At 40.5% G+C, this 23,602-nt stretch overlaps 1 protein-coding gene and 2 pseudogenes across 5 annotated transcripts in view; 1 reads left to right on the top strand and 2 right to left on the bottom strand.

Annotated features, from left to right (window-relative positions):
• Positions 1-1,537: 1,537 nt before the first annotated feature.
• The window catches only part of APMAP (adipocyte plasma membrane associated protein), a 53,024-nt gene continuing 30,959 nt past the window's right edge, over positions 1,538-23,602 (bottom strand). For 2 of the 5 annotated variants that reach the window (XM_037055507.1, XM_037055508.1), the window contains exons 3-9: positions 22,948-23,063; positions 15,710-15,802; positions 14,151-14,267; positions 12,875-13,049; positions 12,098-12,232; positions 11,454-11,646; positions 1,538-2,936 (exon numbers count right to left, since the gene is read on the bottom strand). In XM_037055507.1, coding sequence (XP_036911402.1) covers positions 2,727-2,936; positions 11,454-11,646; positions 12,098-12,232; positions 12,875-13,049; positions 14,151-14,267; positions 15,710-15,802; positions 22,948-23,063 — 1,039 coding nt within the window. In that variant the 3' untranslated portion in view covers positions 1,538-2,726. The remainder of the gene's footprint in view (positions 2,937-11,453; positions 11,647-12,097; positions 12,233-12,874; positions 13,050-14,150; positions 14,268-15,709; positions 15,803-22,947; positions 23,064-23,602) is intronic. The other 3 variants (XM_037055509.1, XM_037055510.1, XM_037055511.1) reach the window with 3 other exon arrangements.
• LOC118993263 (uncharacterized) lies at positions 16,203-16,303 on the top strand (annotated as a pseudogene).
• LOC118993248 (uncharacterized) lies at positions 19,114-19,192 on the bottom strand (annotated as a pseudogene).

A 23,602-nucleotide genomic window follows, 5' to 3' on the forward strand; every position in this document is an offset into this window, starting at 1 on the left:
GAACTCACAAGACTCCACTCCAAGAACACAAACAACCCGATTAAAAAATGGGGAAAGGACTTGAACAGAAACATTGCCAAGGAGGACATACAGAGGGCCAGGAGACATAAAAAAAAGTTCAGCATCATTAGCCATCAGAGAGATGCAAACTAAAACTATATTGTGATACCACTTCACATAGGTCAGAATGGCCATCATAAACAAAGCAACGAACACGTGCTGGAGAGGATGCGAAGAAAAGAGAACCCTAGTGCACTTAGTAGGAGTGCAGACTGGTACAGCCACTGTCGAAAACAGTATGGAATTTTCTCAGAAAACTAAAAATGAAACTACCTTTTGAACTGGCAATTCCACTGCTGGGATTACATCCTAAGATCCCTGAAACACCAATCCAAAAGAACCTATGCACTCCAATGTTCATAGCAGTACGATTTACAATAACCAAGTGCTGGAAGCAACCTAAGTGCCCATCAGTAAATGACTGAATCAAAAAATTATGGTAAATTTATACAGCGGAATTCTACGCAGCAGAAAGAAGGAGCTCCTACCCTTGGCAACAGCATGGATGGAACTGGAAAGCATTATGCTAAGGGCAATAAGCCAGGCATTGAGGGACAAATACCCTATGATCTCACCTTTAGTTGGAACATAACCAACAAAACAAACAAAGAAGCAACATATAACCAGAGACACTGAAATTAAAAACAAATGAGAGTAAATAGAGGGTAGGTGGGAGAGGGTAATGGGGGGAGAAGGGTTTTCAGTAACCACTATAAAGGACACATAGACAAAATCAAGGGCAGGATGGAAGCAAGGGAGGGAGGTAGGGATGGCTGGGGTAGGGAGGAATGGGGAAGGGGAGGCGGTAAATTTAGACAACTGTACAACAATAAAATAATTTTAAAAAACACACTTTAATGCCCAATGGCTTTTGTGCATAGACAGAAACACTCACCTCTATTTATATTTTACTGCTCTATTTAATTACCAGGTTTAAGTAAAAATAAATTTAAAAACTAGAAAAAAATATAAAAGGTAACATGGACAAAACCAAGGGGGATGGGGCAGGGAAAGGAGGTTGGGATGGCTATGGGGGTGGGGAATAGTTGGGGGAAAATGCTGATAGCTCTACTTGAACAATAAAGTTAAAAAAAATAAAGTAAAATACTGTCTTTGTCAAATTCTTTATAACCATCCCACTGAGCCCTGAGTGGTATAGGTCAGTGGATTGGGCTTCATTCTGCAAAGCAAAAGGCTGCTGGTTCAATTCCCAGTCAAAGGCACATGCCTAGGTTGCGGTTTGGCCCCTGGTGGGGGCACATACAAGATATAACTGAATGAAGTTTTTCTCTCACACCCACATTTCTTTCCTTCTCCCTCCCTTCTCCTCTATTTAAAAATAAATAAATAAAATCTTTAAAAATGAATCTTAAAAAAATGTAACTATCCTACAGGCACAACCTGTTCTTCAGGACAGAATAGAAATAGATATTAGACCTATTTTGTCAGTTAGAAAACAAGAGAGCAGTACAATATCAATTTGTTCAAGAATGAATTTATTCTGGGAGGCAGCATGGAGGAAATGGCTTGAGGCTGGCTGCTACCTCATGAGAGGTCCTAAGCAAATCAGATGAACTGCCTGTCCCTAAAACAAGGTCCTAGCCAAAACAATTCCTATATCAACAATGGATGGAATCAAATTTCTGTCACTGTTAAAATAATTATATTTAAAGTAGAGAAGAAACTCCTTGGCAACATCATCAAAAAAGACTAATCCACATAAAAGTTTAATTATCATCATTTCATGGGTCTCCCTAACAAAATTATGGCCAGTGTGTAGACATACAGCAACTTTCAGGCTCGTGACAGTCAAGTGAATATGACATTAACATGTGTACCATTCACATCTGTGGGTCTAGAGGTGAGGAACAAGGTGTGTAAACAGGACTGCTCTCAATTCACCCAGCTGCTGGGTCATTCAATTTGATTGGTAGGTTGTTCAGAGAAAAACCTACCAAGTCCTGTTGGAGCTGTTAAAATCAATATGTTTTTCCTATGCATTTACTCAGGTCCTTCCTTACCTTTATATAATTGATGGGACTTGGGAGTTTTAACAAAAACCCTGTTATGAGCCAGAGTAGGCCATAGGGTGGGAGCAATGGAATGGAAACCCCAGGGATCAAGGGCCCATGTCCCACATAACTCTGGAGAATGCAGAGCTAACATCAGTGCTGGCATAGCTCCACTCATGGGCCTCCATGCACTTTTGCACTGAGCAATCCTTGCCCTTCCTGTGTTCCTCCTTGTACGACAGGCATCACCCCGTTTTATAATAAAGACATTGAGGCTGGCAGGACAGAGCCAGTAGCTAAAAAAAGATTCAGAGACAACTCATCTACTGCTCTATCCACCAAAGCCTAAGGCCTGCTGAAAGTACATGATGTCCCCTAAGTCCCAGAAAATTTACTCTGCTTAGGATTTTTTAAGAGAAAATAGCTTTACATGACTTATCTTCCAATGGCAGATGTTATGCCTCTCTCTTCATGAGAAGTCAAACCCAGGTGAGGGCTGTCCTACAGGGACCCATATGTCTGCAGGGTCACACCACACTTCCAAGGACCAGTACTACAGGTGAAAAGGGCTGTAGCCATGGTGTCCTGAACCAGGAGTGGTGCCCAGTGTGGTCACTCCTGGCAGAGCCATGATCGGGGCAGCAATCTGGGCAGCTAGACAGACTGAAGGCTGAGTCTGCCAAGGAAGGGGGCCTTGAAGGAACCCAGGTACAGGTGCCCATCATGTTCATGCACTTCACTGACGTAGATGGCTGCTTGCCCATCAGGATCGTGTAGGCTTCTCCAGAAGGCCCCACTGTCGCTGAGTTCTAGGACGAGGCTATACCATGGCAGAAACTTCATCACCATCTCCTGACTAAACAGCTGGAAGGGAAGCACAGTGGGAAAAGAGTTTATCTTCTGACTAAGAGACTGTAAGTAGATCCAAACTTTTAAAAACAAGACAACAGGCCCACAATGAAATAGCTGATAGTAAGCTCCACATCTCCAAACCAAGAGTAAACTTACAGTTTAGGCTCTCCCACAAATGAAATCTTGAGCCAGTCAATCAGAATCCCCCATTAGCACTAGTTAGGTACTCTGTCTGGTAGACCCCTGCCGTCCTCTAAAGGAACGTGCTCTTGCAATTACCAACCTGATTTTTACTTAGTAATGATGTATTTGTTCCTGCTCCCTTCTGCCTGCCAAAGTCCCTCATTTTACAGCACCTTGGAGCTCCTTTCTGTCTCTGAGACTGGATCCTGCCTGGTTCATGAATCATTGAATAAAGCCATTAAGTGCTTTAAAATTTACTCAGCTGAATTTAATTTTTAAAAGACCCCACAGCCCCTCACCATTTGGAAAGGGCTCAGCTCCTCTAGTGAAAGGGAAGCCATATAGGGCAGAGCTAGGGGATAAACCAGCTCCCTATTCCTAGCACAGGGCCTGTCCCACAGCAGGTCTAAGTCCCACCTCCTGTGTAGATCAGGCAAAGGTGCCTCCTGTCATTTACATACAAGAGGCAAGACTAACCAAGCACAAACAAGGACAGAGGCTGTCTGACAGTTCTTACATGATACCCACCAAGCTTGCCACATAGGTACCTCTCTGGATGACCTGGTTGAACACAGAGAAGCACAAATCACATCCAAGGAAGACACATGAGGCCAAGGTCTAGAGCGACATCAACCCCAAAATGCCAGGTTAAAACCAGCACAGCCCCATCAGAATAAATGCCTAGCCCTCTGATTGTATTTAAGATATTTTGGCTGTGCATCGTGCAAATGATGGTTCATGTAAAAGAACCTAAGCAGGTCAAATGAACATGTCCCTGACCTATGAAACATGACAATGGTTCCAGGCTCTCCTTGCAGTCAGTGTCGAGATCAAACACTTCTATGCTGAGTAGGCACCTTCTAGAAGCCTAGCCCCTGGCTCAGCTGGGCCAAGAGGCCCACAGGGCTATTGAAGGGTGTTAGGCAAAGAAAAACAGATGTAACGTGTAATATCTGGCAGAACACAAGGATACCCATAGGAAATGATGAAGGACACCACTACATAAGATGAACTAATGAAAATTAACAGGCAGATGTCTACCTTCTTTTTTTTTAACTTTTTTATTTCTCTTTTAAAGATTTTATTTATTTATTTTCAGAGAGAGGGGAAAGGAAAGAGAAAGAGAGGAAAAGAAACATCGGTGTGTGGCTGCCTCTTGTGTGGCCCCTACTGGGGACCTGGCCCACAACCCAGATGTGCCCTGACTGGGAATCAAACCAGTGACCCTTTGGTTTGCAGGCCCACACAAAATCCACTGAGCTACACCACCCAGGACTACCTTCTAATATAAGGAAAAACAGCTACACAATCACAAATGTCCAATGAATAATGTCTCCTAGACACTGGAAATGTTCAGACATACAAGGAGACTGTGTTCTAGAAGGTTCTATAGCAATCAATCAAAGATGTATTACAGCTCAAAATATTCCATAAAACTTCCCAGGACCCATGAAATGCCACTTCCCTTCAGCCATTACTCCTCCCCTCTCCACTCTCTCCATCTTATCCCTAAAGAGATCTCATACCTTCCCATTAGTTTAACTAGTCACTTTTCTAGAAAGTTCTCAAACTTCTACCTTTATTTTCTGATGCACAGTGCTAAATTCCTCACTGCCCAGGACCAATCTCCACCTGTACTTTCTAACAGCTATTCAAACTCAACAGACTTCTCAGCTCAGGAGATGGGGCTCCTGACACCAGCTGCTGACACCAGAAAGTCAGCCCTCACATTTAATCCCTCTCTCAAACCCCACAATCCCAGCATCAAGGTGTCTTGTCATCTGTGCATGCACCACACCTTCCCTAAACTCCCCACTACCTCTCCTACCTACTCTAACCACCTCCACACAGGCTCCCAAACCCAGTGGAGCCCTACTACAGGCTATTCTCCACACAGAACCTTCAGTTATCTTTTAAAAACATTATTTGTAGTACATTACTCCTCTCTCAAACAATTCAGTCAAGTAGCAGCTTGTGGGTCTGAGCAGGGATGATATGTACAGACCAGGGAGTCAGTCTGAATAGGGTAAGGGAGTGGCCATGCCAAAGGAAGGGAGAGGACAGTAACACAGAGTACGGTGTCAGAGCTCAAGCAGGCTGAGACTGTTTTCCCATAGGAAAACAGGGATGGCCTGACACAGGCTATAAAAGTACAGGCAGGATAATGAAGGTGTTTATCTGGGAAATAGTCATGCAGATATCAGAGCCCTTCAGAAGAAAGCTTAGCCGCCTCTGATGGTTGAGAGGAGGAAAGTTGGTGCTAGAGCCCTAGCAGGGGCCATGTGACGATGGCTACAGATTGGTGACATTTGGGAAATTGATCAAGTAGGTATAAAGGATAATGAGATCCAGGTTTCTCGCTATTAGAGAAAGGAAGTACAAATATAGAAAGGGAGAAAACTAGAATAAGTCCTGTGGTATTGGACTAAAAATAAAGATACCAGCATTACTTATGGTTTTCAATTTAAATAAACAGATGAAAATGTTGATAAACATGTTTATACACTATATATATATATACATATATATATACACATACACTATATATATATATATATATATATATATATATATATATATATATGTCTACACATGCATACATTCTCTGCTTTGTCTGCTGAGGGGTCCTGGGAGCAATGATACCCCCAAATATCAATGTGTACCCTTAGCCCAGATTTCTTTCAAAAAGAACCAGGACTCCTTGGGCAAATGGATGATTCCAAGAATGGTAGTTGCATGTCCAAGGTCAAGAAGCCACACTGAAGGGGCTCCCACTGGACAAAGCTGGACAACTGAGCAGTCAAAATAAATAATGAGCCCTAGATGGTGTGGCTTAGTGGATTGAGCACCAGACTGCAAACCAAAGGGCCGTGGGTTTGATTCCCAGTCAGGGCACATGCCTGGGTTGCGGGCGAGACCCCAGTACTGGGCACACAAGAGGCAACCACATACTGATGTTTCTCTCCCTTTCTCCTTCCCTTCCCCTCTCTAAAAATAAATAAGATCTTTAAAAATAAATAAATAAATAATAATAGCAACAGATTATACAACCCATTGAGTATAATAAGCAACCATGAGATCATACTGATATTTACCCAGTTATAAAGTACCTCCCCACAAAACACTCATTAATTACAAATGAAAAAAGAATGACTTTACAAGAGAAGCCTGGCATTTGCCATTGAATCAGGTGATAAATGTTGCCACTACCAGCATGGGACAAGGTTACATCACTTCCCTCCCCTCCTGACAAGACATACTGAAAACCCAACTTAATTTCTGTGGTCTCCCTGCCAGAGATGCATAACTTGAATCTAAGTATGATAAATACCTGACAACTCAAATGGAGAGGCATCATAAAACATAACTGACTTGTAATCTACCAACAGGTTAAAACCGAGGAAGTGTTCCAAACTGAAGGAGAATAAAGAGATGTACTGACTACAGGCCACACCTGACCCTGGACTGAAGAACTAAAGGACATCACTGGGGCAACTGGAACAACCTGAATGGGATAGTCACAGGTACCCATGTAAATTTCCTGTTTGGACAGGTGGTCACAAGGGAGAATGTCCTTGTTGTAGGAAATAAACTAATGTATCTGAGGATGATGGGGCATCAGGTCAACAACTTACTGACCAACAGTTGGTGAAAGTTTTTTTATACCCTTCGTGTTAATTTTCTAAGTCTGATATTGTCTCGAAACTTAAAAACAAAAAAATCCTTGATGATTTTGATCACATTTCACCAGAAATACATTCGGTCACTCCAGTTCTGCCTCATGTTTATGGTCTCAGCTCTCTAATCACTCACGTATTCAATAATAACTTCTGAGTGCCTACTGTGTGCCACACACTGTTCTCAGTAATTAGTTCACTCAGTAAGGAGTGAACTAATCAGAAAATAATACCTGCTGTGGGACCTCCAGTCAAGATGGCAGCACAGGTAAACATGGCTACCCTCCTTATACAACCACATCAAAATTAAAACTAAATTATATAACAATCATCACTCAGAACCATCAGAAATCAATCAGTTGAATGGAAGCCTGACAACTATGAAATTAAAGAAACCACATCCATTCAGACTGGTAATAGGGGCACAGACACACAACAGGCTGGTCCCAAATCCACGTGTGTTGAATAAAAAATTGGGAGGGATATCTCAAGAGCAAGAAGTCCTGGCCCCAAACCAGGAACCCCACACCAAAGTTCTAGTGCCAGGAAGATAAGTCCCCATAATGTCTGGCTGCAAAAACCAGCAGGGACTGAGTCACCGGGGGAAAGTTCTGGAGTCCCAAGTAGTTCCTCTTAAATTAAGAACCCACACATGGACTTACTAAGACTCACTCCCTCTGAGCTCCAAAACCAGGGTTGCAGCTTAAAAGGTACCAGTGGCATACAGGGAAGAACTGAGGTACCTAGTATCAAGGGAAAGCTTGGACACAGCTTTCTCCCAGACAGAAAGGCGGGAAGAGGCTATTGTCCCTTTTCTGAACTCTCCCTCCAAAGAGCCACCAAGCCAACATGTGGGTGCTACATCTGAGACTCCATCAATCTGGCTATAATAACTGTCTGCCCTACCCTAGAGATCCTGAGACTCCAAGCTGTTAACAGAGACTTTTCCATATATACGGCTAGTCTTGATTTATGCTTCACAACTTCCTAAATCATCTCAAACAAGCAACAGCTGACCTCAGTGAGCCCCCAGATCCCCATGCCTCTTGCTAAGTGGCCTTAGGCCCACACTAGTAGCAGCCAGTGTAGATTCACAGATTAGCTTCAAGTGGAAATCTCCAAGCCCAGCACAAGTAGCAACCATCTCAGACTGCTTTATAATCCAGGTAGGGTGGGCCCAAGCAAAAGACAGAGGGTGGGAGGGACGCCAGCTTGGCCTGCACCACCTGGGAAACCCCAAAGCCTGCACATCCAGTGGACAACTATAGACCACAACAGAGCACTACCATCCTGAACCTGCACAGCTGATCCTGCACAAGGGTGGAGGTTGATGGTCACTGGTTACAGCAGGTCCTTGCAGCTGACTGACTTGCGTAAATCCTTCCCATTGACCTGCCAACAGCAATCAAGGCTCAACTACAAGAGAAAGGTGTAATCAGCCCACATGAAAAGCACACCTCGAGGACCAAGCTTGAGCAATAGGGGATGCTGGGTCCCTATTGGACCATTGGACCCTACCAGGACACCTACTACTTCAGGCCATGCTACAAAGACAGGAAGTCATGGCAGCTCTACCTAATACATAGAAACAAACACAGGGAGGCTGCCAAAATTAGGAGACAAAGAAACATGGCCCAAACAAAAGAACAGATCAAAACTCCAGAAAAAGAACTAGGCAAAGGGGAGATAAGCAATCTATCAGGTGCAGAGCTGAAAACACTGGTTATAAGGATGCTCAAGGAACTTACTGAGTACCTAGACACCATAAAAAAGAAATGAAGGATTCACTAATGAAGCCAAGAATCAAATCAATGGTTTGGAACATAAGTAAGAAAGAAACAACCAACCAGAACAAGAAGAAGAACAAAGAATCCAAGAAAACGAGGATAGTGTAAGCAGCTGCTGGGACAACTTCAAAGTGTTCCAACATACGCATCATAGGGGTGCTAGAAGGAAAAGAGAAAGCAAGAAATTGGAAATCTATTTGAGAAAAATAATGAAAGAAAACTTTCCTAATTTGGTGAAGGAAATAGATATGCAATTCCAGGAAGCACAGAGTCCCAAACAAATGGATGCAAAGAGGCCCCACTCCAAGACATATCATAATTAAAATGCCAAAGGTTAAAGATAAAGAAAGAATCTTAAAAGCAGCAAAAGAAAAGCAGTTAGTTACTCACAGAGTAGTTCCCATAAGACTGTCAGCTTATTCTCAAAACAAACTTTCTAGTCTAGAAGGGATTGCAAGAAATACTCAAAGTCATGAAAAGTGGGGACCTGCAGCCAAGATTGCTCCACCCAGCAAAGATATCATTTAGAATTGAAGGGCAGACAAAAAGCTTCCCAGACAAGAAAAAACTAAAGGAGTTCATCATCACCAAGCCATTATTACATGAAATGTTAAAAGGGACTTGTTTAAAAGATCAAAACTATGACCAATAAAATGACAGTAAATATATATCTACCAACAGTTGAATCTAAAAAATAAACTAAGCAAACAAGAAAAAAAGAGACAGACTCATGGATACTGAGTGTTCTGATGGTTGCCAGGTGGGAGGGGAGTGGGGGAATGGGTGAAGTGTTGAGTGAATTAAGAAGTACAAATAGGTAGTTACAGAACAATGATGGGGATGTAAAGTACAGTATAAAAAATGGAGTAGCCAAAGAACTTATACACATGACCCATGGACATTCACAATGCAGTGAGCAATGCCTGAGGGAGTGGGGGGTATTGGGTGGAAGGGGAAAAGCTGGACAACTGCAATAGCATAATCAATACCCGCTTGGAAAAAGCACACTTTCTATCAAGGGAAAGAAACAAACACCCACCACTAAGAGATTACATCCTTGCTGTACGAAAACTGACAGGCACAGGAGCTGAACACTTACTACACTCCACAAACTGCAGATTGTACATATTCTCGTTACATTTTCTCATCACTTAGTGAAGTGGGAATTCACTATTGGAATTGAGGCAGATGGAGAAATTGAGGCAGAGAGACCATGATATCTGCCCATGGTTCCACAGACGATGTAGTCTTCCTCAAAGCCCCTCTTCTTGCCCACTCTACCATTCTGCCTCCTCCTAAATTCCAATGGGGACAGATTCTGCCTCTGAAGCCAGACAAAGAAGAGGAACGTGTTGTTTCTGAACAGATTATGATTTTTTACAATGACCCATTAAACTCAAACAACACTGAAAGCCACGGGCCAGCCTGACTAAACAAGTGTATGCGGCTCCTCTGCAGGGCCTAGACACAGGTCCTGGCACCACATGGGCTCAGTAAGCTGCCTGGCACCTTTCAGGACTTTAAGTTACAAATATTTTATTATTTATTAAAATATTCAACATCAATTTCAAATACTATTCAGTCTACACAATGGAGCTTTTCAGAAAATAAGATTGCTTTCTTAAGAAAGCACCTGTCAGTATCAGCAAATTACTTAGCCCCATGGTAAAACATGTTAAGATACACTGGGGCATTTCATAGACATCGCTGGAAAAAAGGGTAGGATGACAAACATTGAAAGGCTGTGTTGAAAGGGTCATTTAAAGGCTACGTTGAAGGGCTATTGGTGAGGGTGGATAATTTTTTTTAATGGAAAAGAATTTGGTGTGCAACATCCTATAGAGGTGGGGACTGACCAAGAAGTTAGGAGAGAGCAAAGCCTCCCTTACCAAGAAGAATGGTCCAAAGGTGAGTGGGTTTATATGTATGGCCACAAGAAGAGTTATCTGATAACCCTTTGAGTTGGGCTAGCAGACAGATAACCCTCCTGTCTGCTAGCAGGAAGGAGAAGGGCCAGGTGGCAGAGTTTGGAGGACAGGGGAGAAGGTCTGAAAAAAGCCATCTCGGAGCAAGAGCAAGGCTTACAGGATATAGGCCCCAAAAGATCATGATAGTAAGATGATAAGAACACCCAGATCTAAAAACCAGAAGAAAAAAAATCAGACTCCAAACGTTTAAGTTTACATGTCAAGCTGAAAATAAAAGGTGTATTAAAGAAGTCATTACAGGATAACATTCGGCATGGTGTGGGCCCAGATCCCAGTGGAAAGCAAGGTCCAATGCACAAGACCCACACCCACGAATAGGTTTTCCTGTGGGGAATCAGGCCTGCATTGTACCTAGGCCTCTTTGAGACTTGCTTTTGCTAAAACTCCCTCACCCTGAATTGAGGTAGAAAGTGCTTACTATAACTTCCTAAAGTCTGTGCTAAACCTCCCCAGTATGGAGTATAACTGGTTCAACCACTTTTGCCCTTGGCCTGCAACATCCTTCTCTTTGATGTCATTATTGGCATCCTCTCCTTTGTTTTCTGTAAAAGGTAACCAACTAAAGAGGACCTGTGCATAGTAAATGAGGACCATCATGTAATACGCCCAAAAAAGCAATGAAAGTCTGTCAAGGCAAGGGTTGGGGTGCTCTCCTCTTGAGACAGTGGCCATGCCGTCCCTTTTCCTCTACAGGACTCAGTAGTCCATGTGAATTTGTCTCATGTCTCATCTACAATGTTGCAGACCCCATGAGCCGGGGTTCACATCAGTCACTAAAACTACTAAATATTATAAGCAGAATTAGAATTTCCAGAGGTATAAATCAAAAGAGATCATTATTGGATGCATCTTCTAATTACAGTTTTGGTTTTTGGAATTATAGTTTTCAGTTACCTTAAACATCATTCTTTTAATACTAGGTCTCTTGGATAAGAAATCCAACATTGAAAACCCAGAGTTGGAGCGAATGGTTGCCATGCAGATCCAGTACCCTCCAGAGCTGCTGGGCCGGATGTTGTCTGGGAATCCAGGCAGGTTCTCTACGAACAGGTCAGCCCCTCCCTTCATCAGGCCAGACAGGTAGAATCTGAAAAATTCACCCAAGCAGGTAGGTATGTGCAGCAGTCCCCCAATTTAAGAAAAAATTTTAGCCAAGCACCAAATTAGTCTTGGTTCCAATAAATTTATGGAAACAACTATAAACATGTCTATTATAAACAAAGATATACCTACTGAAAGAAGTACTCATGAACCCTGGGTCCAGCTAGACAGTTTCAGGAAAAGCCAGTGGGCCGAGACCCACTGATAGGGAAAAGAACCTTGGATGCACCATCAGAATTAAATTAAAAGTCTGCAGACTGTGACACTCAAGTAGTCTGAGAAATGGGAGGAAAAAACGCACTCATTTGTCATTTATCATTTTTAAACAAAGGAGAAGGTGCCCTGCTGATTCTCAGATTCTGTCCATTGACATCTCCATGCCCATCCTGGGCTCAAAAAGCTCTGGTGATCGATAGCCCAACAGATACTACACACACCTTCTTATCCTTGCCATGGTTGTCTCTACCACCAGGATGAAGTCCTCTGCAGGAGAAAGCTGCACTCCATTAGGGAACCGCAACTGGTCCAGTAAAACCTTTACTTCCTTGGTCTCTGTATCATACTCTAGCAGGCTGTGGATGCCAACAGCAAAGGGTCACACAGGGAGAGTACAGGTCAGAGGTTCGCATCAGTCACTAAAACTACTAAAGAGTACAGGTCTGACTGTCCTGCTGAGTGGGAGCCTTGCTCTCCTCTGGGCAGGGACCTAAGGAAGGGGACTCAACCTTACACTAGAATGAAGGCCACTGGTGGTCCCCTGCTTAAATATGGTTCAAGGTTCGTCTCTGGGGGCCCTTCCCCACCCACAGCAGCCCCAGGCATCTTCCTCCAGACATCCCCCAGTCAGGTCTCTCATTGACCTGGGAGCTGGCTCAGCACCAGGGAGGCCACCATGGCTCCAGCCTCATAGAAGTCCTCCTTTAGAGTAATGACCTAAAACCTAGGCCTGCTTGTAGGACTTTCCCAAACTGCATAGACCACACCTGCACATGGATTGGCCTACTTTTATTTCTTCTCATCAAAGAGAAAGTAAGACCATCTTGCTCTGTTTTGTTGCATCCATCATCCATTTCCAGAAGCCATTAAGGTCCTATCTGAAATGCTGAAACATCATGCTCAGAAATACTCCTAAGATTTCCAGAAGTTATACCTCTGCTAGTTACCTTGCCCAACTAATGATCATACTGAGCAGAAGATACAGAATACATACTCACCGCCCATCATCTGTTCCTTCCATAACCAGAAGTAGATAATCTCGTCTTTGCCACTTGCTGCTGGAATCCGTAAAATAAATCTTCCTCCCATTCTGAGTTATTGTAAGATCATTCAAAAAGGACATTTTCTGCCCCTCAATGGGTGTGTCAGAGGACAGCAACAGTTTCACTTCACCTGAAGTAGCAAAGAAGAAAAAGAAAGGAAGAAAGCAAAGAAAGGAGGGAGAAGGAGACTTGCTTGCATTCTAAGAACTTGTACCTCAATTATTTCAAAATATTTATTAGCCTGACTTAAAAAGAAAAACTAATATGAGCTTCTCCACACCACAGGTCAGAACTTATTCCTTCTTATTTTTCTTTCATCCATCTACTAACTAATGAAATTTTTTTTAGACTACATTAAAGCAAAACCCTTTCTCTAAGGATTAGGAATTTTTTCTTATCAAGACTAACTAAAAATCTATTAAAAGTCTCAGGTAAAAGCCAATTTTCTATTTGTTTGAGGGAAATGTAAAATGTTCTATTAATTTGCTTTTAAATAAAGAAATAAGAAATGTAGTACATTTTTAAAAGAGTAATATAAACATTTATTAAGTGCTAAGCTCTTTCCATGTATAGCACTTAAACTCTCACAACAATCCCACATGGCAGGCAACTACGTTATCCTTATTCATAAATGAGGAAAGTGAGCACAAAGAGAACAAATAACTTAGACAGTGACAGAGCAAGGCAATGGCATAGCAGAGTGTAGTGCCTAAACCCAGGGTCCCATGAACCACCCATGATAACAAAGCCCTCCATAATAGCTCCATCCCCTGCTAAAGCACATTCAGCAAATCTTACACTGCTGGTCAAGATGACATCCTGACCAGTCAGGGGAGAGGAATGAGAGGAGGAGCTGGAGAAAGAAAATGAAGGCAGAGACAAAGGGTAAGGTTAAGAAAAAACTGACAGGCAGAAAAACAGGAAGACAAGACATAAAGAAAGACACAGAAAAATAAAGATGGAAGGAGGAGGTCTAATATCCTCAAAATAAGTCCTATTGAGACCTGTAGGCAAAACACAAACACCAGAAGAAATTAGGACACTAACTAAATGAACACGAGTGGGAATTTATGTGGTATTTACATTACCTGATATTTGTAAGGTAATGCTTTTAGGACTAATCAATGAGTAAGAAAACATTAGTGTTTCCAGTAGACTATTAAATCCACTTAAGTACATATTGTTTTAAAAAATCTGATATCACAGAAGGAAACAAAATATTGTCACATACGTTTCCAGGGATTTACTTCAAATAGTCCCTTATATGCATCAGCCACAAAGAGGGTCCCATTGGGCCCTGCCCGGATGCCCAGAGGTCTCCCACAGGTAGGTTCATCATCTCGGGTTTCTAGAGAAACAAATGGACATAATTTGGTGGTTGGTCTTGATTCTGTCTGTGCCCCCATCAATATACAGGCACCTCATCTATTCCTTCCTAACTACTCATAGAGCTACAGAGAACAAAAAAGACAGATCCACTCCCCAGTATTCTAGTACACTAGAATTTAGGACAACTGTCCAGCATGTCCAGAGGGTCCACCTGAGAACCCAAATCTGGATATAAGCACAGCAACTGGATATAAGCACAGTACCAAAGAATCATGTCCACATCAGCAACCTGAGACTTGAACAGTTAACTCAGGTATATCAACAGGAACCAGACTTCAACTCTAGAATCCCCACAGAACCTCAGGAGTTGGGAGATTAATCCTAATAGCCTCGCCATGTAGGAGCATGATGGCTTTCTCTCCACCTAGTATAATGGGAGAGTAACTACTTTATTCCTTAGATCAACTCTCTTGCTCTACTACCTACACTCTTTTAAAACCTGTGGCAATGCGTATTTACTGCATGGTAATTACTGCACAATGCCCACTGTGGAGAGCTTACTGTGAGGTGCTTACTGTAAGTACTTACTAAAGAATGCCCACTGTAGGGTGTTTACTAGAGTGCTTACTACAGAGGAGCTTATAGCAGAATAGGGGCACTTACTGCAGAGTGCTTACTAGAGGTATTTAGAGCCAAAATATAGAGTGGAAAAAGGCAGGGTAAAGAACCAAATGTAGAGTATGATTCCATCCCTCATAACCATGGATGGCTATAAGTATCCATGAACAGAAAGGTATCTGAAAAGTTATTCATTAAAATGTCAATAACAGTTACATCTGAAAAAATCAGAAGTGATTTTTTCTTTCTTCTTTGTGCCTTTACGTTGTTTGCACTTCACAATGAAAATGCATCATTTTTACAAAAACATTCTAGCTATTAAAAATTGATAACTAATATTAAGTCAGGACTACCAGTGTTTGAATAATAAGATTATTCTACTCTAGTTTTCTAAAATTGAAGTGACTTCAGCATATTTTTACTTTGAATGACACTGCTGAAATTTCTGAGAAGCTAAAGCAGGAACCATATTTAAGCATCCCAGTAATGACAAAGCCAACTGCTTTGCTCTAGCAGCACTCAGATAACACCTATTAATCTTCAAGTTACCTCAAAAGTAGGCAGCACAGGCCTTTCAGAATGGCCAGTGGTAGGGCTGAGAAGTAACTAGCACGTGCCACGGCCAGTGCCTTGCTGTAAAACTGACATGAAAGACAACAACCAGGCACCATAAGGTCCAAGGACCACTGGCAAATAAAGAGCATGTAATATCACCCAAGTAGGCTATCTGCCAGGTGGTCAGGCTATTTTTCTCCGAGGGTGAACCTGACTTACACAGGGCCATTTGGCATCTTCCTGAATGACTGGAAGAGACATACAAGAGAGGGACTGGAATTGACTTACTGCATGGACCTGACCCAAACTGGGCGATGGTATCTACTTCACCATTTTCAAATTTTATAACCCGGCCATCTGCTGTACCAGAAAACATCACATCTGTTTTAAAAAATTTAAAAAAAAGAATAAAAGGGTTACTTGGTTAGCCTAAGAACTGTGATCATAGTACCTTCTTCTACAACAGAGCTGGCTTACTGGTGTTTTTCATCTCCAGAAAAGAAATGGCAGTTCTGAAGATGAAGAAGTGATGTCTAGGAACCAAAAGTCCTTAAAACATGCAACAGTAAAATTGTGGGGTTCTGAGGCATCTGCCTGTGAGTTTAAATCTGACACCAGAGCAAGGGAGCAGCAGACACCAGTCTGTGAAAAAACCATGAGGATTTTCTATTCTATTGGGGTTGGCACTCAGGGACAAGTGTTCATGTCCGTCTCATATCATATCCAACTAGAAGGAAAGGACTGCTAGAAAGTCCCTCAGGATAAAATCAAACCACACTTGGTACTCACTTCAGCAGGACATATATTAAAATTGAAAAAATAGAGATTACCATGGCCCGATACCAGGATGAAAGGCAAATTCATGAAACATTATATATTTTTTATTTATTTTTTTAAATCCTCACACGAGGACATTTTCTCACTTCTTTTTTAGAGACAGAGGAAGAAAGAGAGATAAACATCAATGAAAGAGAGAAGCATCAACTGGCTGCCTCCTGTACACACCCAGACAAAGGATCTTATGCAGCCAGACCGGGATTGAACCTCCTGCTTAGTTACTTGGACAATGCTCCAAGCAACTGAGCCATACAGGCCAAAGGCATATTACGTATTTTTTTAAATGTACATTAGAAATTCTAGGGCAACCACAAAAAAAGCTTTATAAAAGTAACTGATACACTAAGAAAGGACAGAAAATGAAACCATAAAAACTACAAAGGGTAAACAGTAGAAGACAAAATTAGGAATAAAAAAACAAGGGCAATGAAAGAAAACAGTTACAAATATAGTAGTTGCTAACCCAACTCCTTTAATTCTTACTTTAAACATTAATGGCCTCAATAGACCAATTAAAAGACAGACCTAAAGTCAGAGTAGATTAAAAAAAGAAAAGATCCTACTATACGTTGTCTATAAGAAAGCCACTTTAAATATAAAAATACATATACATTAAAAATAGAGGACTGGACAAACATCATGTCAACACATAACAAAAGAAAGCTAAACTACCTATATTAATTTCAGACAACTTCAGAGCAAGGGAAGTTGTAAGGGAAATAAAACCCAAAATTACATAATGATAAAGGGTCACTTATGCATGAAGACATTCTTAATGCGTACATGCCTAGTAACAAAGTGTAGAAATATATAAATCAATCCACTGTTAGTGTTAGAGAACTCAGCAAAATACGTAGTTGAGCTAAACAGCACCATCAATTAACTGAATATAATTGATATCTATCAACTAAGTAATCCAACCGGCAATAATATACACTCTTCTCAAGCTCACATGGCACATTCACCAAATTAGAAGACATTCTGTGCAATAAAGCACACCTTAACACATTTTATTTTTTTAATTTAATTTTATTTTAATTGTTGGTCAAATACAGTTTTCTGCCTTTTACCCCCATCCCAGCCCACACCCCCAGCCCACCCGACCTCCCTCCCATTTCCACCCTCTCCTTGTTTTTGTCCATGTGTTCTTTATACTTGTTCCTGCAAACCCTTCCCCCTTTCCCCTGAAATTCCCTCCCCTCTCCCGTCTGGTCACTGTCAGCCTGTTCTCAATTTCAGTGTCTTTGGTTATATTTTACTTGTTTTTTTGTTTAGTTGATTAGGTTCCTATTAAAGGTGAGATCATATGGTATTTGTCTTTCACCACCTGGCTTATTTCACTCAGCATAATGCTTTGTAGCTCCATCCATGCTGTTGCAAAGGGTAGGAGCTCCTTCTTTCTTTCCGCTACACAGAATTCCATTGTATCAATCTACCATAGTTTTTTGATCCATTCATTTACTGATGGGCACCTAGGTTGCTTCCAGCACCTGTCTATTAGAAATTGTAATGCTATGAACTTTGGGGTACATAGGCTCTTTTGGATTGGTCTTTCAGGGTTCTTAGGATATAATCCTAGCAGTGGAATTGCTGGGTCAAAAACAGCTAAAAGAAAACAGTATTAAGAAGAGAACCAACTGTATGGGAAAACATACTTGCCAATGATACCTCAGAAAGGGGTTTAATCTCCAAAACATATAAAGAATTCATACAGCTCCACTCTAACAACACAAGGAACCCAATTAAAAAATGGGCAAAGGACTTGAACAGATACTGCTCTGAGGAGGACATACAGAGGGTCCAGAGACACATGAAAAGATGCTCAGTATCATTGGCCATCAAAAAGATGCAAATTGAAACCACAATGAGATACCACTTCACCACGGGTCAGAATGGTCATCATAAACAAAGCAACAAACAACAAGTGTTGGAGAGGTTGTGGAGAAAAGGGAACCCTAGGACACTGTTGGTGGGTTGTATTGTCGACAGACTGGTACAACCACTATGGAGAACAGTATGGAATTTCCTCAGAAAACTAAAAACGGATCTGCCTTTTGACTTTAACACATTTTAAAAAGCTAGAAATTATATAATGCCTGCTCTCAGAACACAATGGAATTAAACTGGGAATGAACAGGAAGAAAGCTGGAAGAATCACATTATACTTGGAGATTAAATAATATATACTTCTACATAACACATGGATCAAAGAAGAAATCTCAAGAGAAATCTTTTAAAAATTGAACAAAATGAAAATATAAAAACAATTTATCAAAATCTGTGGACTGCAGCAAAAGCAGTGCTTTGAGAGAAATTTTCAGCACCAAATACATACAATAAAAGAGAAATCTAAAACCAACCACCTACCTCTGGCTGGTATGGCTCAATGCATTGAGCACCAGCCTGTAAACCAAAAGGTTACCAGTTTTATCCTGGGTCAGGGTACATGCATGGGTTGTGGGCCAGGATCCCAGTCGGGGGCATGTGAGAGGCAACCAATTGATGTTTCTCTGGCACATCAATGTTTCTCTCCCTCTCTTTCTCCCTTCCTTCTCCTCTCTCTAAGAAACAAATAAAATCTTTTAAAAAATGAAAATAAAATAAGATAAACCATCTAAGCTTCCACCTTAGAAAACTAGAAAAAAAGAGAAAATTCAATCCAAGACAAGCAGAAGAAAGAAATAATAAAAATGAGAGTATCAATGAAACTGAAAACAGAAAATCAACAGGCAAAAATCAACAAAAAATTACTTCCTTGAAAAAGACCAATAATATTGATAATCTTCTAGCCAAACTAAGGGAAAAAAAGAGCAAATGCAAATTACCAATCTCAGAAATGAAAGAAGTTACAACATATAGACTCCATGAGTATTTAAAAAATAATAAAGGAGTATTATACTACACTTGATCTTAGCCAAAAGGCTGAGAAGCAATAATAAAGGAGTATTATAAAAAAACCTGTACCCACAAATTTCATCATCTAGATGAAAAAGAACCAATTCCCTGAAAGACACAATCTGCCAAAACTCACACAAGAACTAAGACTGAAGCAGGATAGAGACAAGGAAATATCATTTTAAAGTTGTTTTTTGCAACATTTTAGTAAGACAGAGTGTGCTTGCCCCACCCCAAACTGTGTGCACCCTAGATAAGCAACTATCTAATGCTATCCTGCTTCTGTAACCTGCTTCTTGCCCTTTAAAAGTAAAACCAGCCAGCAGAATGGGGCTCAGAATTTGGAGACTGCCTTCTCTGAGCCCGGGCGTAATAAAGAGTGCTTAGCCATCCTAACTGAGTGTGAGTGACTTTTTCCCTAACAAGACTATTGAATAAGCCTCTATCTATTGAAGAAACATATCAATAATTTATAACCTCCAAAACAGAAAACACTAGGCTAAAATGGGTTCACTGGTGAATACTAACAAACATTTACGGAAGAAATGATATTAATTCTCTACAATCTCCTCCAGAAGACAGAACAGAGGGAATACTTCCTAATTCATTCTATGAAGCCAGCACTGCCCTAACGCCCAAACCAAAGTCATGAGAGATATGGACCAATATCTCTCATGAACAAAACTACAAAAATCCTCAACAAAATATAGCAAATCTAATCCAACAATATGTAAAAAAAAATTATACACCCAACCAACTGGGATTTATCCAGGGTGTGCTACTTCAGCATTTGAAAATCAATGAAGTCATCCATAACATCAATAGGCTAAAGAAAAATCACACGATCACAGCAACAGATGCAAAAAAAGCATTTGTCAAAATTCAGTTGCCATTCATAATAAAATGTTCAGCAAATTAGAAATAGAACTACTCAACTTGATAAAAAACATCTATTTTTAAAAAAGAAAAATGTACAGCTAACATCATACTTCATGGTAACAAACGAGAAGCTTTCTCACTGAGATCAGGAACAACAGAAGAATGTCCCCTCTCACTACTCATTTACAATACTGTATTAGAAGCCTTAACTCATTCAATAAAACAAGAAAAGAAAATAAAGTCTATACTAATTGAGAAGATAAAATTAAAATTTTTTCCCTTCACAGATGATATAATTATCTAGGCAGAAAACCCAAAAGAATCAACAACAAAACCTCCCAGAACTAATAAGGTTACAGGACACAAGGATAATATTCAAGTCAACTGCTTTCCTATATACCAGCAATGAACAAGTAAAATTTGAAATTAAAAACAACACCATTTACATTAGCATCCAAAGGAATGACATAACTGAGATCTAAAAACAAATCTCTACATGAGAAAAACTATAAAACTATAATGAAAGATTAAAAAAAACTACATAAATGGAGAGATATCCCGTGGTTATGGACATAAAACAAAGAGTCAATACTGTCAAGATGTCAGTTCTTCCTAACTTGATTTACATATTTAAAGGAATCCCAATCAAAATCCAGCAAGTCATTTCATAGCTATCCACCAACTAATTATTAAGTTTAAAAAATATGGAAAAGCAAAAGATCCAGAATAACCAACACAATATCAAAGAACATCAGAGAACTGTCACTATCTGACTTGAGACTTACTACAAAGCTGCAGTAATTAAGACAGAATGATAATGGCAAAAGAAAAGGTAAATAGATCAGTGGAACAGAATAGAGTTCAGAAACAGAGCCACATAAATATAGTCACTTCATCTTTGACAAAGGAGCAAAGGCAGTCCGTACAATAGAGCAAAGACAGTCTTTTCTACAAATTGTGCTGGGAAAACTGGACATCTACATGCACACACACAAAAAATCTAGACACAGACCTACAGACCTTACAACCTTAACAAAAGTTAACTCAAAATTGACTTAAATGTAAAATGCAGAACTGTAGAACTCCTAGAAGATAGTATCAGTGTTAACTAGTTGACCTTGGGTGTGGAGATAATGTTTTAACTATAATAATAAAGATAATCCATGAAAGGACTGATAAGCTGGACTTCATTAAAATTAAAAACATCTGCCCTGGCTGGTATAGCTCAATGGATTGAGTGCCTGCCTGAGAACTAAAAGGTCACAGGTTCGATTCCTAGTGAGGGCACATGCCTGGGTCTCTGATTGTGGGCATTTGAGAGGCAAGCAATCAACGTTTCTCTTGCACATTGATGTTTCTTTCCCTCTTTTAATCTCTCCCTTCCCCTCTCTCTGAAAATAAATAAGTAAAATCTTTTTGAAAAAATTTCAAACTTCTGTTCTATAAAGACACTGTTGAGAATGACATGACAAACCATAGACTGGAAAAAAAAAACACATCTGTTAAAGGACTGTTATCCATAATATCCAAAGAGCTCTTAAAACTCAACAGTAAGAAAATAACTCAAAACAGTAAGAAAATAACTCAAAACTTTAACTCAATTTTAAAATTGCCAGAAGACTTAAACAGATGATTAATAAGCATATGAAAAGATGCTTAACATCTATGTCATTAGAGAACTACAAATTAAAACAATGATGTACCACTACACACCTATTTGAATGGCCAAAATCCTCCTTAGGGTTCACATCTGCAGGAGGTTAGTTAACTAGACAAATCCCTGTACCCCCTGCCCTTCCCTCTGCTTGTACCTAACCAGAAATGTCACCAGGAAGATAACCAACTCCTTGATCTGGTGATAAGAGTATTATGAGATGTTCACCCAGGCAGAAAAGAAAAAGACAAGAATAGACTTCTCTTTGAAAGTTTTTAAAAAACCACTTTAACTCTTCCAAGTTCCAGTTTTGACTTCCAAAATATGATTTTTTCACCAAATATATTTTTGAAAAAATGTATTAATATTAAATGTCAATGTCTTTTAGTGGAAATACAAAGTTGTATTATGAAGTACCTATCCCTCTTCAAACAATTCTGACTTTGCCAGCCAAACAAACCACTGCAGAAATCCACCAGTGATTGGGCCCTGCATCAAACAAGAGGTCTGGGAAAGACAATGGGCAATATCACAGGGGCAGTGGCCACGGTCTGTCTTCAAAACAAAACAAAGTAGTACCCCCAACGCACTGTCCAAAACTACTTCACGGAGAACATAACAGTACTTTAGAATTAGAAGCAGAATGCCCAGTTAAGCTGCTCAGAAATCCTCATACCATATTAAGTACAGCAACTTTAATTTTATCTTTTCATTCCAAAGTTTAATTCTTCTTCTAATAGAAAGTACATTGTTTCAGGCTGCTAGAGACTCTAGTATTAGAACCACACCCAATTCTAGCTGCTAGGCTTGGACAATTCTGAAAAAAAAAAAAGCAGAAATATTAAGAATCATTTATATTCTTTTCAAAAATGAAATCTGTACAAACTCAGCTAAGAAACAATGTCCTGTCAAGAAATATCTACATAACTTTAATAAATGAACTAAAAACATCAATATCTGCATTTTTCCATTTCTTTTTAATGGGTCCAACACTTTGAGCCAAATAAAGTGCTCCACAGAAAAGAACTCGAAATCACCCTATACTGAAATGACACATAACTCAAAGAGCCAAGAAGCTCCCTCAGGATGTCTGCTCAACAAACACATGCACATCACACAACATCTGCAGCTAAAGATGGTGAGGGCTCCCCAAACCAAGAGCAGGGTGCCAGTGGCTGTTCCTATAGAGTCCCCAGCTCCAAGCAACAGACAGCCTCAAAGTTATCCCAGACAGACTCTGAAGTTCCAGGGGTTTACTTACCCCCAATAATTGCTATGGACTCTGGCCCAATAAGTTGATTTTCGAATAGCCTTTCCACCTGTCGTAACTTCGTATTTGGTTGCAGAACACCAAGCAAGCAAGGGGGTTCTTTGAAGCTGTAAAATAATGCAATTATAGGGATTTGTCTATAGAAAACACATGAAGAAAATGTTTACTGAGGACCTACAACATGCATAATTCCACTGATAAAAAGGTTTCATTCCAATAATATCCTTATCTGCCAGAAATATAAAAGTTAAGAAAAAACTGTCCCTCAGATGGCAGGTCATTGCAAAATTTGAAAAATTTGTAATCATCTGCCATCTGAGAGCACTCCAGGGCCTCCACCCAGCTGAACTGTTTATCACCAGTCCAATACCTCATACCCTATGATTCATATACCCTGGCATTTATACTCCCAGTGGTTGCCCTCCCATTAAAATCCAATGGAGATGGAAGGGAGCCATGCGGACATTTCATAGCTGACAGCCTTGCTTCATTGAGAAGACAGAAGAAGAGACAAGTGCCTAGGGAGCTGGTGCCACTGCCCTACCGTCCAGCATAGGTGCACCCTCAGGACCTCAGGATCTGGCTTCCCTCTAAAGACAGCTTCCACTGGGCCCTGCCTCCCTTCCTTCACTCAGATTGGGCTCCA

This window comes from Sturnira hondurensis, unplaced genomic scaffold, assembly GCF_014824575.4.
Source record: "Sturnira hondurensis isolate 20B ecotype Veracruz unplaced genomic scaffold, ASM1482457v3 Scaffold0008640, whole genome shotgun sequence".
Classification (NCBI taxonomy): domain Eukaryota; kingdom Metazoa; phylum Chordata; class Mammalia; order Chiroptera; family Phyllostomidae; genus Sturnira; species Sturnira hondurensis.